This window comes from Perognathus longimembris, chromosome 6 (assembly GCF_023159225.1).
Source record: "Perognathus longimembris pacificus isolate PPM17 chromosome 6, ASM2315922v1, whole genome shotgun sequence".
NCBI lineage: Eukaryota > Metazoa > Chordata > Mammalia > Rodentia > Heteromyidae > Perognathus > Perognathus longimembris.
Window position 1 is genome coordinate 63391841 of NC_063166.1, and position 16839 is coordinate 63408679.

General features: G+C 45.3%; 1 protein-coding gene across 3 annotated transcripts in view; it reads left to right on the forward strand.

Annotated features, from left to right (window-relative positions):
* Positions 1 to 15981, forward strand: part of Slc23a2 (solute carrier family 23 member 2) — a 119328-nt gene extending 103347 nt beyond the window's left edge. For all 3 annotated transcript variants that reach the window (XM_048348842.1, XM_048348841.1, XM_048348843.1), the window contains 5 exons: positions 532 to 637; positions 5611 to 5740; positions 6862 to 6999; positions 9840 to 9935; positions 11272 to 15981. In XM_048348842.1, coding sequence (XP_048204799.1) covers positions 532 to 637; positions 5611 to 5740; positions 6862 to 6999; positions 9840 to 9935; positions 11272 to 11504 — 703 coding nt within the window. In that variant the 3' untranslated portion in view covers positions 11505 to 15981. The remainder of the gene's footprint in view (positions 1 to 531; positions 638 to 5610; positions 5741 to 6861; positions 7000 to 9839; positions 9936 to 11271) is intronic.
* Positions 15982 to 16839: the final 858 nt, after the last annotated feature.

The window sequence follows — 16839 nt, forward strand, 5'->3', positions numbered from 1 at the left end:
TATCACTCTACCACTTGAGCCACGGCACTACTTCCAGCTTTTTCTGTTTATGTGATACTGAGGAATGGAACCCAGGGCTTCATGCATGCTAGGCAAGCCACATTCCCAGCCCGTGCATGGACTTTGAAAAGTTTAAGTGTTGGCAAAATTATGAAACGTTTCCTTCCTGATGAAAATGGACTTTAATAGCAAAAAAATGAAATCAGTGTGTTTTACTACAATGGATCACTCAAGCTTGCATTAGTACTAAAGTCTTTCATTTTCACTTGCAATGATTTCAAAACACGTGTGTCTAACATGCAGTTTCCAGGGGGTCTTTTCAGAATCAGTCACATGCATGCCACAGCCTGTGAGAATGCAGGTCCTGCCTCTTCTGCAGGTCCAGGGTGGAGCCTGAGATTCTGCACTTCCCCTCCTTACCCTTAGGTGGTGCAGGTTTGTGCTATACTTGTGGGTTGCAAAACAGAACTTGTTTCAGTATTTTCCCCATTAAAAGAATGTTTCTCTTTCCTCCATTCCTTCACATTTTAGGGGGATTTTCGTGGAGGGTCTCTCCTGTGTCCTCGATGGCATCTTTGGCACTGGGAATGGCTCTACTTCATCCAGTCCCAACATTGGAGTTTTGGGAATTACAAAGGTACAAATATGTTCACAATTAAGGAATTGGGCAAGTGTTTATCTGTTTTCCGTCGATCAGTCCAAGACAGGGTGGACTTGCCGTTCTCACCATCTTCCTCCCCTCCCACTGATTTTCCCTTTGGTGAGTTTGTGGAAGGTCTGTTTGAAGGTTCTCCTCCCTGGACTGGATGGTTAGGAGGCATGCCGGTGCTCTGACTGCTTCATGCAGTCCTCAGATGTTGATGGAGTACCTACTTCCATCAGCTCCACCAATGTGTGTCAGTTTCTGTTCTAGGTACTTGATGGTACATCAGTCAATGAAAAGTGAGCATGGAAGAGAACGTGATAAAGAGTTGCACAAAATAGTGGCACAGAAGGAGGCTAGTGGGCAGAGGTGACAGAAAGTAGGATAACAAGTGTGATCCAACAGGTTCTTGAAAACCAGCTCACACACAGGCCTTCTGAGGGGCCACAGACAGACAGGGAGTGGAAGAGGTGCCACAGGGAGCAACTTGATCTGACATTTTAAGGGTCACTTTGGCTGCTGTGAAGAGAGTAGACTTTGGGGTGGCTAGAAATGGACCAGTTTGGTGGGTATCAGGAGTTATAGATGATATCCCTCATTGTAGAAAACTATCTCACATAAAGAGCCTCACTATGACACTGGGGTTGGACACCCTAAGACCCTGATTGATTCAAGGCTTGAATCAAACCCTACCCTGACCCAGAAGCTGCCACTGCCCCACCTCTAAATCAACTTTCTGAAGAAGAGGGCTGCTCCAGGACCTTTCAGCTTTATTACAGCAATTAAACTTTACATCCCAGTTGCCTTAGGCCAAAGAGCACAGTTTGCCAGGAGCAGCTCTACCCACGGGAGGCCATTGGATGTTGTGTAACTGAAGACTGTTAAAACTGGTTCCCCATCCTGAATGGCTTGCATGAGTCACAGGCCTCACCTGAGAACTCCAGGTGAACCCCGGAAGACTTTAGACCTGTTTGACCTCTGTAATATTAGATGGGATAGGGGATGAATTTCCAGAGAAGTCTTCCCTCCAGCCCTGTCTATGATTCTATAACCAGATAACAAGAAACCTAACACTAAATTTGATTAATCTGGATTACAGATCCAGGTGAGAGAAGCGGCACATGGATGCAGGGTTCATTTTGACTTGTTTGTTGGCTTTCCCCCTAAGTTGGCTGGGCCAGGCCAGAGCTCATGAGGCCTCATGTGTGCCAATGGCCCCACCTGCTGCCTGTTGTACCCAGTGCATGGCACCTGAGGGAAAGGTTGCATAAGGGACATTCCTTCCAGCACTGTTCCTAGGTCTTGTTGCTGTCCATGGTCAGAACTAGGTGTGGAGCCTATGGAGTCCAGGAAGCTGACCCCAGGAATGGTCTAATGGGTGCAAAATGGGCCACCCCTGAGCTAGACTAGGATAGAATCCTACCATTCCAGTTCTTGATCCAGGCTTACCAAAACAGTATTCAGTAGCCACCTGTGTCTGCCTTGGGCCTGTAGGCACAGAAGGGGCCCAAATAGTCATAATACAGTTGTTGATAGAGAGAGACTCTCTTCAGGGGAAATAGTTTAATAAGCCTTCTCCTTTGGTTGTACCCCTTTAAAATAAGTCACATTACTAAGCCAAGGTCACTGAAGGGAGAGGGCAAAGTTTTTTAACATAAGTGACCCAGGTGGCTTGGGGAATAATTGTCTTTATTAAAACTTGGATGGTACCAGCTTACTCTAAAAAAGGCACCCTGCCAGCACTTTTTAATGTGTTAATTGATGTTTAGCTGAATCCCTGTGGACCCAGCCATGGGAGCCACTTCCCCAGGCAGAGACATCTCTCCAGTCAATGGCAGAAAGTCAGACCAGTAATCAGATTTGCATTCTGGTCAATCACACGTCATGATTCCCCCAGAAAAAAAATGGGTTCTAAGCACAGCCAGTCCATCTGCATCTTCCTGGAAGCAGTGTAGTGAGACCTGAAGCAGAACTGTCTGTGTGACCTATCCTGCCACACCTCCACTGTAGGACTTGGGGCAAAGCCACGTTTCTGAGCAGAACTCTGAAATCCTGTGGCTCCAGATCGTAGCCTCATGTGTATATTGAAATAAATTAGATATTCATTTTCTTAGTGGCATAAGCCACGGGTCAAGACTCAGCATCTCACACGGCTTGATGGCTGCCAGTGGGCAGTGCAGCTGAACAGCATTTCCATTGTCTCCTCAGCCCTGGGCTGAGCCATTGAGCCAGATTCCATATCAGAGAAAAGGTCCCCAAGGTCCTACCTCCATTTCCCAGCAACTCCGTTACTTTAAGTTGTTCATCCAGCTAATCATTCCAGGTACGTGGAATCGCTAACTTACTTTCTTTGGAGTTGGAGTTCCAACCCAGACCCCCTGCCAAGGACAGTCCTAATGTTTATCCTATACAGAGGAGCCATGTTGACACGGCAGGAGGTAGCTGCTTTGGATCCCAGCTCTGGCTCCACTCTCCCTGTGTCCATGGGCAAGTTACATCACTCCTGGTCTTCAGGCCCTACCATGGTGTCTTGTAAGGTATTAGAGCAAATCACTTGATGTAGAGCACTTAGCAGGCCTCCCCAGCAGGTAGCAAGTTCTTGGTAGGTAATAGCATGTTCATTGGAGCTGTTTGGCCCTAGGTTTATCTCTAGGAACAGAGTAAATGAATAATCTCCTTGGATCTCTTGGTGGTTTCCAGGGTCACTGCTCTCTGCCATATTCGTACTGCTGAAATACTTGGAAAGTCAGAACACTGGATTGTCCTATGCAGGCAGATAGTCCTGCATGAAGCTCTCACTGTTGAGAAAGGAGGTCAGAAGGAGACCAGAGATGGTCAGCATAAGAAGAGACACAAACTCCTGGGAAGGATACTCTTGGAGGCGAGGGACTTCAGGACTATGTGTGTGGTATTTAGGTAGTGGCAAGTGTACGTGGACGGACATTCAAGTACTGTTCATTGAATAGAACAGTAGCTTAGTGGCTGCCTGGTTTTTGACAGTGTGAAAAGTCTTATGTGTATGGTAGCTTAGTGGCTGCCTGGTTTTTGACAGTGTGAAAAGTCTTATGTGTATGGTTTTCACATAAACTTCCTCATGGCAGGGCTGCTGAGCCCTGCTAGAAATCTTCATACAAGCTGTTCCCTCTGCCCGGAATTTCTTCCAGTGACCTCTTACTTAGCCTCAAGACCATCTCCAGCAACCCTCTCTAACTCAGATTTTCTTTTCTATACTTCTGGGAACCCACACAACAAAGCAATGTTAGATCACAAGCTCATGATTTGTCCATCTTTGGATCCACCCCTGCCTAACACGTGCTAGTCCAGTAATCCACTAAGGTGTTTACTGAGAAAAGAGCCATTTGCAGATGAAAGACTTCTTTGTCATGTAATTGCAGCTAAGCACAATTCATTTCTGTGTAATCCAACTGTTTGTATCATCCTCCCCGCTACTTGAACTCTGGAATTGTTGACCATGAATTACGCACTTCCACCAGCAGCCCTGAGAATGCAGATTATGCTGTAAATTTGCCTTGTTCATCCTGGGGCCCTGAGATGGTAAGCTGGAGGATGGCAGGAGCTGGGGAGCACTTGCAGTGTGTAGCCCAGGCTACAGGAGGGATTCAATTTGAAATTTCCCTTCTGCTTATTAATCAATTTAAATTTAAGCTAGCCATCTTTTCCTCACTATAAATCCACATAGTCCTGTGGACATGCCTCCAGACATTTCTGGAAGTTTCTTTATCTGGTTTACATCAGCCGGTGTAGTCTAGGCAGGAAAAGTATAGGCCAATAGTGAAAAATTCTTGAGCCAGAAGCCAGTTGTACTTCGTGATCTCTGGATGACCTTAGGCTAGATGGAAGCTTCTAGAAAGCAGAGGTTAGGTCTCAACACAACAGGACAAGGACACAGGCAAAGGTGCTTACTAGGAGGCACGGTTTCAGTGTGTTTAGAGATCCTACTCAATCCATGATGGAGAAGAGGAAGCCCAGGTGGGCAACCTCAAATAAGTCTGTGTTGGCCAGCCACCATCCAGTCTACCTCAGGTATGTCAAGCAAGACCATGAAGTTATCCAGAAGATCCCAGACCCATGGAGGCTGACTTGCCTGGCCATATGTCAGAGGTAGAGTGCATGCCGTAAACCAGTGACAGAGCTTAACACCTCTGTAATCGTTGGCCCCTGCACAGCACCACCTCTCACAAATGAGACATACCATGAGGAAAGATGGTTCCCAGAAGTGTTGGGAGGGTGGAGGGTAGGTGTCTGACAGTGGGAAATGCAGAGAGAATAGAGTTGGGCCAAAGGCTCTGGAGGGCTGCCTTGGCAAAGCAAGATGTGAAGAACCGGGCTGGGGATATAGCCTAGTGGCAAGAGTGCCTGCCTCGGATACACGAGGCCCTAGGTTCGATTCCCCAGCACCATATATACAGAAAAACGGCCAGAAGTGGCGCTGTGGCTCAAGTGGCAGAGTGCTAGCCTTGAGCGGGAAGAAGCCAGGGACAGTGCTCAGGCCCTGAGTCCAAGGCCCAGGACTGGCCAAAAAAAAAAAAAAAAAAAAAAAGATGTGAAGAACCCGGAAGAGAGGTAAGGTTAGAGTGTAGCTTTTGCATCTGAGACCCCCTGAGGGTCACCCCAGCCAATGGCCTTGCCACCTGAACACAGGTGACATTATTAGGGCATGGAGAAACAAAGCTCATCCCTGACCCCTGGTCTATGAGTCCACCTACCCACAGTCAGGACACAAATAAGATAGCTTGGATGCTGCGAAGGGAAAGGAAGGAGGGTGAGCGAGAGATCTGCTTGGCTTGTGTGGATAGTAATTTACAGTCACCATGTATTCAGATCAGTCACTGAGAACAGTTTATAGAGTAATCCAGGTTCTACTTGAGCACCTGCCGTTTTTGCCCAAGGACATTGGACTGGAAGGATGGCAAGTGAACTGGTGTTTGCCTCTGGTGTATCCACAGGTGGGCAGCCGCCGGGTGATCCAGTATGGTGCAGCGCTCATGCTTGGCCTGGGTATGATTGGCAAGTTCAGTGCCCTCTTTGCGTCCCTCCCAGATCCTGTGCTCGGAGCCCTCTTCTGCACACTCTTCGGTAAGTAAGATTCCACTACCTCCTTGGTAGCCAGCTTCCTTCTTGGAATATCTCTCTCTCTCTCTCTCTCTCTCTCTCTCTCTCTCTCTCTCTCTCTCTCTCTCTCTCTCTCTCTCCCTCCCTCCCTCCCTCCCTCCTTTTCCCTTCCTCTCCCTTCTTTTTTGCCCAAAGCTAGCACTCTACCTCTTGAGCCAAAGCACCACTTCTGGACTTTTCTGTTTATGTGGTATTGAGGAATCAAACCCAGGGCTTTGTGCATGCTTGGCAAGCACTCTGCTGCTAAGCCACATTCCCAGCCTGTCACATTGGCTAATTCTAAATAAATGAATATCATGGTATTTTTTTTCTTTTGCTAACTCCCTTCATTATGATTGAGGTTAATGATTTCTGTTTTAAAGTATAAAAGGTTATGTCAGCATTAGTCTCCTGAATTGAATTATGTTTTTTTTTTTTTTTTTTGCCAGTCCTGGGCCTTGGACTCAGGGCCTGAGCACTGTCCCTGGCTTCTTCCCGCTCAAGGCTAGCACTCTGCCACTTGAGCCACAGCGCCGCTTCTGGCCGTTTTCTGTATATGTGGTGCTGGGGAATCGAACCTAGGGCCTCGCGTATCCGAGGCAGGCACTCTTGCCACTAGGCTATATCCCCAGCCCCTGAATTGAATTATGTTAAAGGTAGAACCACAATAAGAAAATTATGCCATAAGAATTATGATTATAGTCAATTAGAGTTTCTAATTGATTGAATTCATCTATCATTTTTCTGTGAATGGGATATTTAAACTTGACCATTATCACAGTGGAACTGTGGATTTGATCTCTGACCATTCAATTCTAGTCATCAGGGTCATGCATCAGATTTTTGGTGGATTCTCCAATTTGGTTGGAAGAGGAGCTACTGTTCTTAGCCATCCTTAAATCTAGAGAAGATGTGCATGGTATTTCTGCCCAGACTGCCCAGGCCATTTGAGTAGAGGCAGCGTGCTTACATTCCAGCTCCACGCTTCACTTCTACTGACTGCACTGGTCTCCCAGCTGCCACTAATGGCGGAGAAAGGAAGACAGGAACCTGTCCCCTTGCAGCCCAGAAATCCATGAAACATGACCTTGTATTTTTCTCCCCAGGAATGATCACAGCCGTTGGCCTCTCCAATCTACAGTTCATTGACTTGAATTCTTCCCGGAACCTCTTTGTGCTTGGATTTTCAATCTTCTTTGGACTTGTCCTTCCAAGTTACCTCAGACAGAATCCTCTAGTCACGGGTAAGGAAAGCAGGCCTTGAATCTGGGGTGAGGGGGTTAGAACCACAGCAGGAGTCACAAGCAGCTCCTTCCCAGTGGGAGAGGGCCTGCGGTCCTTGTCTGCCTCTCTTCTGAACCTCACGCTTGCAGCTTCTCTGGAGCCCCATGGGCCTTCCCCATTGGCTGTCTCTACACAGAGCTGATGTGGGTGTCATGGTTTCTTTGATCACCAGGACTACCGTAATAAGATGTGTAATTTCTTGCCATGGTGAATTTCTTGCCATGGAACTAAAGGCAGGAGGATCATGAGTTCCCAGGCAAGCCAAGGCTACATAAGTGAAACCTGTCTCAAAAAAAAGAACTATAATTTCTTAAAATCAACCTCACAGACTTTAAAATACTAATTTTTCTACTAAGGTTATAACTGCTTCAAATAGGTCTATTTGGTTGGCTCCTAGTTTTTATTTTTAGTAAATATATCGTGAAGACTGACGGGGAAGGGACCATATTAAGAAATATCTATCATGACTGATATTTTATTATTGCAAATGTGCAATTGAGGACTTTTTAGGGAATAGTTATTTTTTTAATCTTCTTGTTTCCATTGAGTTCATTTCCATAAATATTATATGATCAGAATCACAGGGGCATTGCGCACCTTGTGTTCCTCTCCTAAGAGTACCCTCCTTTGATAGTTATGGGTTTTGATCTCAAGGCCTTGTATTAGTAGACAAGTAAGTGATCTACTGCCTTAGCCACGTCTTCAGCTCTTTTGCCCTAGTTATTTTTTTCAGGTAAGGTATGATTTTTTTTGTTCCCCAGAAATCCAATTTGTGTTCCACACATAGCTGAGATTATATTTATATGTCACCTTGTTTATTAAAGTAGGGTCTCATTAACTTTTTTGCCCAATCTTAACCTTGAACTGCAGTTCTGTGGATTAACTCTCAAGTAGTTGGGATTACAAACATGAGTCACTATACCTAGCTGAGGTCCTAGGGTTTGAATCAAGGATTTTTTGCTTGCTAGGCAGATGCTTTACCATTTGAACCATACCTTCAGCCTTATTCATTATGTATATCTTTTCAAGTGAAACTCACATATAAAATTATCATTTTAAAGTGACATTTTACTCCATTCACAATTTTATCTGACCATTACCCCTATCTAATTTCCAAAACTACGGACTTTCCTGTTCTAGACATTTCATATAAATGGGATCATAGAATATATGACATTTCTGTGTCTGTTCGCTTTTCTGTTAAGATTTTCAAGACTCATCCATGCTGTAGCATATTATAAGTATTCTTTCTTTATTTCTAAGTCATGTGTGTGTGTCTGTCTGTCTGTGTCTCTGTGTGTATACCATAATGTTTTTATCCAGACATCCATTATGAGCTGTGTTTTGACTGTTGTGGCATTGTCTCAAGCAGAATTAGCAAGTTATGAATCATTTGCTTCTGGGAGGAAATAGAACCAGCAGTACTGTAACTCAGGCCGAAGTGGATCTTGTCTTAACACCCACCTTCAGCCTTCTTGTGCTTAGGGAATGCCAGACAGCACTGCAGCACACATGAGGCCATTTTTAACAACACAGCCACCAAGAAAAAGCACACAGTGTGATAGACAATAAGTAGACTGCACAAAGGACACTTCCAGTGAGAGCGCTAAAATAAGAAGGCAGAGGTCCTTGTTTAACTTCCTGTGGGAGTTTGCATGCTGGGTGGCTCAAACCTCTCCCTGTTTGTGAATGTCTGTGGCTGGGCACCTAGAATATTCATTGTGGGTTTGTGGTTAGATGTTAGCGCCCCCTTACAAATGCAAATGCAAAATCTGTGATTGATGACCATAGACATTATTTGATTGGGACCTTTTTTTTTTTTTTTTCTTAGCACATGTGGAATTGCTGGGTCATGTGGTAATTCTGGGTTTAGGTTTTTGGGGACCTGCCAAGCTCTTCAATGGTGGCTGTGCCATGAACAATCCAATCAGCTGTGTTTGAGGCTCCTTTCTCCATATTCTCTCCAGCACATCCCATTTTCTAAGTGCAGGAAGTGTGCGAACTTCCTAACATTAGGGGAGAGGCTTACATGCAGCATGTTATTTTTTTCTTTTTTGTTCAGCTTGAATTTGGGGCCAGAACACTGTCCCTTCATCTTTTAGATTCAAGGCTAGATTTCTGTTTGAGCCACAGTTTGTTTTGTTTTTGTCATTCCTGGGACTTGAACTCAGGATCTGTGCACTCTCTCTGAGCTTCTCTTCCCCCCCCCACCCCCACCCCGAACTTCTTTTTGCTCAAGGCTAGCACTCTACCACTTGAGTCACAGTGTCACCTCTGGCTTTCTGAGTAGCTTATTGGAGATAAAGAGTCTCACAGACTTTTCTGCCTGGGCTGGCTTTGACCCACAGATCTCTGTCTCCTGAATAGTTTAGGATTACAGGTGTGAATCATTAGAACCCAGCTAGCTTCTTTTCCATTTTAATACATCACATTCATGGGAAAATGTCTTCAGAAGTCCAGTTGCTCCTAATTAAAAGCAGCAAGGCTCTACTCAGCAATCCAGGATTCTTAAAACCCTTGTTTGACTATCAAACAGTCATATCACATTTCTGTTGTCTAGCTCATTTTGTAAGGTGGGTTTTTTTTTTTTTTAGCCTTACAACAGCTGCCTTTAATTTTTGAATAATTTTTAAGTCTGAAGACCTCCCTTCCCCAGTATTTTCATAGATCATCATGGGGTGAACCAACTTCCACACACGGCTCTGACTGGCACAGTCATGCCCAATCTATGTCCTGTCAGTCCGGGACAGGCCTGGCCTGGCAGCAGTGATGGCTCATGGTGGGCCTGCTCTGTTTTCAGGCATCACAGGAATCGATCAAGTTTTGAACGTCCTTCTTACAACCGCAATGTTCGTAGGAGGCTGCGTGGCTTTCATTTTGGACAACACCATCCCAGGTATATGGTCTACATTATCATAAGTCGATTCACTTGGGTTCCTGTGTATGGTAAGATAGCAGCGAATGTCCCCAGGCTCCTTCTCCCCACTTAGCCTTGCTCAGTCCCTGCAGTGCGGCTTTTCTGGACTCATCCATAGAGTCCTGAGCTGCTGCATGGCCTTTGGTATTTTCCTCTGGGAGTCTTGGTCTTCCAGTGAGTTATTCCTAAGCTGAGCTTCCAGCTTCCTGACCAGAGGACTAAAGAATAGTGGGCAGAGGCTGAAGAATAGTGGGCAGAGGCTGAGATCTGCAAGGCCCAAGATCAGTGATAGGAGATGGGGCAGATGGGGAGGTGAAGATCACCCTCATTGATGGGTGCACACCATGCTGCATTAGGTGAAGGACTGGGCCAGTGTGTAGTCCCACCTTGGAGTCTTCTGAGCTGCTATGTATCTCAGCACAGAGCGAAAAGTGCTGGCCTTAAGAAGAGGAGGTATAATTCCCTCTGCCTGATGTGTTTGTCCCTGCCCCGCCAGCAGTCGTGTGACTGAGGCTTTGTTTTGGAAGTGGGTTTGTTTTAAAGGACAAATCTTCATAAGCCAAGTGCAGTAAGCAGTACAAGCCTGTAATGTCAGCACTTGGGAGGCAGAGGCTGGAGAATCTCAACTTCAGTGGTGGTCTGGGCTTAAATAACATCCTGTCTCCAAAAAAAACCCAAAAAACATCCTGTCTCAAAAATAAATAAATAAAAATCAAGAGTAAGAACACGTGATCTCCTGCATGCAGACAGGAATGAGCCAAGCACCCTGAAGGTCAAGTGTGTGCAGTTACAGGCTGGGGAAGGTGTGGTGTGTTGAAATAAAAACTGGGCCTGTTTCACAAGTTCAGATTTGGGAGAGGGTGGGGGGGGCAGAGGGGTTCCCACCTTATTTGAGGGACAGATTTGGGAGAGGGATGTTAGATGGAATGCTGGACAGCTAGGTAGAAGAGCAATATGGTGGCCTAGGGAGGCAGTCATGATAATGGCCTGGGCCTGACCTTGAGGGTCACGGATTATGGGTCTCCTAGAAGGTCAGAGAGTGGGAAATCATCCAGAGACAACTCACATGGGGAACAGAAGGGACAGGAAGGGGTGAGGGATTCTCCAGCTTCTAGTCTGGGCACCTGGAGAGTTGAGACCCCTAATTTTTTAAGTGTTCTTTTTCATCCTGCAGGGAGGGTAAGGATGCCGTATATGTACATGGGGGGTGGGTGTATACATACTCACACACACACACACAAACACACACACACAAATCAGGGTCTCATAGAACTGTTAAACTAAACATTTCTTTGTTTGGGGTGTTGTGTGACAGGTACCCCGGAAGAAAGAGGAATCCGGAAATGGAAGAAGGGTGTGGGCAAAGGGAACAAGTCTCTAGACGGCCTGGAATCCTACAACTTGCCATTTGGCATGAACATTATTAAGAAATACAGATGCTTCAGCTACCTACCTATCAGCCCAACGTTTTTAGGCTACACATGGAAAGGCTTCAGGAAGGGCGAGACCAGCCGGAGTTCAGACGAAGACTCCCAGGCCACCGTATAGCCTTAGCTGTGCCCTGTGGCTCAGCCGCAGTGAGGCATGTATCTGTAGTCCCATGCTGAGTAACAAGAAGCAAAATATCTGTTTGTATATCTCCATTTACATCCCAAGCCCCAGAGCTAAAACAGGTTGCACATCCCTTTTCTGTTGTGGCTGGTGATTGTGTCTAAATATGGTGTCTCACTCGTTTTCCTTATTTAAGCCCTTATCCCTTGTCCTTTGACAGTGTCCATTGCTGGCCATGGTCACTGAACTTGAAGTTCTCTGGGTCTTTCCTTTTTGGTCCCTTTCTACTACCCAGTGCTAACGTTCCTGAAAAGCCACCTCTGGGGTCCAGGCCCACTTTCTCTTTACTTAACCTCAGTCCATGTCTGCAGAGATCTCCTCTGGCCAAGGGGCACGACTAGCTCCCTAGTCCTGATTGTCCTATAAGGTCGGAGCAGAAACTGTTGAATGGGATTCTCTTTAGGGGATTGAAGGGGAAAGGAAAGGACCCAGAGCCAATGGGATTCTCCACTCCTCTGTCTCCTTGCCTTCCTGCCCTCTCTGGGCCAGCACATTCATATTGGCCTGTCTTAGTGGCTGAGATACCTTATTTGACATTTCTCACTCCTGGCTGGTGTGGCATACACACACAGGCACCAGTCAGCTGAGTGTGGGTGTCTTGGCTCTGTTGTCATGTGGATGTTACTGTTGTGTGCATCTATAATTACAGCGTTTTATTCAAACTATTTAATGTTATTGACTTATAGCAGATTTTTTCAAAATCAGTGTTTTTTTTTCCCCCATGTCATCATCTTCCCTTGTATCCCTATTCCTTGTCGCCCGTTCTGCACCTCCTCCTTCAGAAAAGAACCAGCATTTGTAAAGCTGTGGACACCATCAGGGAAGTTTGTTGTATCGGCTCTTGAAGGCCAGTAAACCATTATTGTGGTTGTGTTTTGTATTGCTTGATACCATGAAAGTGTAAATACTGTAATGCCTAATCTATTTATCAAAACTGACTACTGGACCAGAGCCCAGAAACCATGGGTGTCAAGTTACACATGAATGTGTTTTGTGAAGAAGGGAAGCTAGGAGCCGCCATATTGAATGGCCCATCATCCTGGTAAAGTCATTTCTCCCATTCTTCTGTGGCAGCAGACATAGCACAGAGACTCTCTGTAAGAAGTCATATTGCATGCCCGCTAGAGCTTGATTTCACCAACTACTGCCTTTTCAGTTGCAGAAGATAGTGAGAAAAACAGCTAGCGGGCACCCTCTCTTTAACATCCTCACTTATAACACTAAATTCTTTCTGACAAAATGACTTCTCCTGGATTAGGTTCAAAACTTTGCCACCAAAGGAAAAGCCTACTTTACAAGGCTGTGCCTCCTGCCTGCTGGCTAACCTGCTGACTGAGCATTGGGTGGCAACAGGTGTTCCTGTCTCTCCCAGCAGGATGTGGTTCTCGGGCCACCTGGTGTCACTGGGTGCTCTCCTGTGCCCCCATCCCAGGCTGCCTTTCCTTCACCACATTGCCAGGTCGTTGGTGTATCACCATGGTCCCCTTGACTCTGGAAGTCTTGGGCTCCAACAACACCTCAGAGCCATTCCTGTTTTGCCAAAATTTTCCTGCAGATTAAGTAAAGAACTTAGATTCTAAACTACATTTAATTTGCGTATTTTTAAATGTGTACTCAATGCACAGTTACTTTAGAAACACACTGGTTCATGGTTTCCAGTCCTCTTACCTTGATAAGATGAACAGTTTCTCTTGGAGCCCTGAATTGCTCCCATTTTCTTCTGTCTGCTCAGGATCTTCAGTTTCTCTGCTCTGAAAAATAGAGAAAACTGTTAAATGTCCCAGAAGTTGGCAGGATTCTAGCTTTCTAAGGTGAGCAGAATGAACACAGATATCCAACTAAAAGGCATTAGAACTGCTGGGTGTGGTGTTGTACTCCTGTAATCTCAGCACTTAGGAAGCAGGAGTAGTATTGTGAGTTTGAGGCCCGCCTGAGCTAATTAGCAATTTCCAATCTGGCCTGTGCTCTGAGACCCTGTCTCCACAAAACCAAACAAAGCAGCAGTACTACTGATAAGGTAGGCCCAAGTTCCCTTCAACTTAATATGACCAGGCATCTTCCCTCCTGGGAGTTCTGTCTACCTAGAATGTGGGCCTCTGATTTCTAGAAACCTTTTCCCTTTGGAATCCTTTTTTTGGCCAGATTTTATCATGAGGCTCCAATGCTGTTCATCTTGGGGAATGGACTTGGCAAGCATCCACATGAAGGAAGTCCTACAATCCTTGGAAGTAGCCCTCCCATTGGAAATAGGGGTTTTGCCCTTCTTGCTCCTTTGGAGTCAGCTGTTGATATTCCATCCCAGGGGGAGAAGAGAGAAGGGAGTTGGGAGACTAAAAGAGCAGCCAGAGCACATTGCCCTCACTGAATCTGGTCTCTTCTAGATAGCCTTGAGCAATTGGAGTTCTCTAACCAGTCATGACTCTTGCACGTGCATCGTTTATTCCCACAAGCTACCTTAGGAAGCCATCCTCCCTCTACCAAGTATACTACAGAATGGAAGCCTATCACTGAACAGAAAAGAATATGTGTGTGTGTGTGTATGTATGAGTCCAAGCACACGTCTGATGGGGAGATCTTCTGGAAGGAAGGGTTTGGTGGTCCTGCATGGTCTCTACCTGATACATTCCCTGTCTGTGCTGTTGGTGTGTGCCTTGCTTTGGTTTGCTAGGAGACCATTACGAAATACTCTGGATGTAAATGTGTTTGCAGGGCAACTCCCATTTCTGTTTTTCAGTGACTACCTACCCAGTGTCTCTACCTGTTTGGTCCCTGAGAAAGCCTTGTTTGTGTTCACTCTGAATCTCAGAAAGTGTTACCAAGGGGAGGGGGAAGGAGGAAGAGATGCCAGTGCAGGTTCAGAATAATGGTAAATGGCTAAATGATTTTCAATCACATTGGGAAATTCGTTAGCTTCATGGGTACATTTATTTCCAGAACCTTCCATAAGAGGGGTTCCAGTGTCCACTTTTAGATTCTTGGGATTGATCCAGGCAAGAGAAGTGGCTTTTCCAGGCTAGCTAAAACAAAGCATCATTGATCCTATGGTTTCCCATTTTATGGTAACAAATTTACTTGCAGGAATTGCTTTATATTGTAGAATATTGACTTATGATGACAACTTGGTTTATGCATGAATATTGCAGTATTTCCATATAGTAAAATAACATTTCTGCCCAGGATAATAGTCACAGTTTTCCAGGGGGGGGAATGATATAATTTTCATGACAATGTCATGTGCTGATAGGATTTCTCCATTGATGAATCTCTAGTATGTGTGGATACTTTGTTTACCCATATGTATATTGTATGATTGTGAGCTAAATTGTTCATTTTTTCATTCGTGTCCATAGTCTGATATCAATACAAGTCTAGCCTTTAGTAATCAGTGCCACAAGAGTGGCCAGGCTGGACAGAAGATGCATCAGGAGTGGTTGCTGAAGTCTCATCCCAGACCCAGTGTGGGCGGAGGAGAGGCAGCACCCTGAAGGTGGCTATGCTTGGTCTATATTCTCAACCCCACGCCTGGCATGGCTTGGAGTGAGGGCCTGCTCCCCCAGCTATCATTGCATGCCAGCTGTGCCTACCCAAGCCACACCCACTGCACAGGTTCGTTTGCAGCTCTTGCACCTGAGCAAGTTCAGAGCACTGGTCTACAGGGAGCCTCCCCTTCAGAGAAGAGGCCAGGCTCTCGCAGGCTACACATTGTCCTCCATCACTTTAGGATGTGGACACAGAATAGAACATCCCACCCTCTGCTCCTCCTGGGGTCAGAACCTCAGTAGTGCAAGAAGGCTGCCCATCTTTGCCAGTGTTCACCTTCCACTCATGGATCCCCAAAGCATATGAGTGCTGAGAATCTGTCCCTCTCCAGCAGCTTCATGAACATTCCCGTCCTTCCTTTCAGGTTGTTGTTGGCTGTGCCTCGCCATCACTCTGGTATCCCGTCACCTTACCATTGCTGTGTGTGTTTGCAGGCACTTAGGATGACCTTGCCAGTGCCACTGTCTGACAAACAGTTCATGAATACCCTTCTTGCCACGTTCCTAACTACCTTTGCTTTGACACATTAATACATTTCTGACTGTTCTTAAAACAGTGGAGATGCCTGTTTTTCTTGAGTTTTTGTGACTGACCCTGCCTATACACGTTCCTGAAGTTCTGTTTTTGTTTTTATTTTGCGTACTGAGGGTTATTTGGGGTAGGGTTGTTTTTTGAGATGTGTAATTCTTTTATGGAGTTTTTAAAAAGAATTTTCATATTGTTTTTTCTAACATGGCTTCATTAAACGTTTAAGTATTTTAAAAAATAATGTAATATTTGGACCAGATGTTGTGAATAATAGTAGAGATAAAGCTATTTTATTCTGTATTTTTAAAACTGTTCCGTACAAATAAAAGCTCTCCTGGACACAGTTTTGTTGTTCACATGCCTCCTTCTTTGGCTGGTCTCTAAGAAATGTGCAATTTATTAAATTCATTAAAATGTGTAGTTCATTCACCTAGGGGAGGGAAATCAGCAAATTAGAAATTCAGTTAGCCAGGTACTAGTGGCTCACACCTGTAATCCTAGCTACTCAGGAGGCTGAGATCTGATGATTACAGTTAGAAACCAGACAGATAAGTCCCCTTGAGACTCTACCTCCAATATAAAAAAAACTCAAAAACTAGAAGTGGTGCTGTGGCTCAGGTGGTAGCCTTGAGCACAAAGAGGCTCAGGGACAGCACCCCAGCCCTGAGTTCAAGCCCCATAACTACCACCAACAACAAAATTTCAGTTGAACAAATTTACAGGCATTTTTGTCAGGTGCTTGGAAAATTTGGAAAGTGAAAGCTGGAGTGGCGAGCATGGCTGTTTCCTCAAAATGTTTGGGAGATGTTCCTAGCAATTATTTAAATCACAGAATGAGATTAGTAGATCACCAACCTCTTGATCACTTTCGTACAGTTTTTTTTTTAATTCAATGTGATGATGATAATTATTATTTGTCAGTCATGGAGCCTGAACTCTAGGCCTGGGCACTGTCCATGAGTTCTTCAGCTCATGACTAGCACCCCTCCACTTGAGCCACTGCGCCTCTTCCAGTTTTCTGGTGGTTAATTGGAGATAGAGTCTCATGGACTTTCCTATCCAAGCTGGCTTTGAACCTTGATCCTCAGATCTCAACCTCCTGAGTAGGCGGGATTACAGGCATGAGCTCCTAGCCCCCTGCTCTTTTTTTTTTTCCAGTATAATTTTAGTTGTTGTTTTTGTTTGTTTTTTTTTGCCAGTCCTG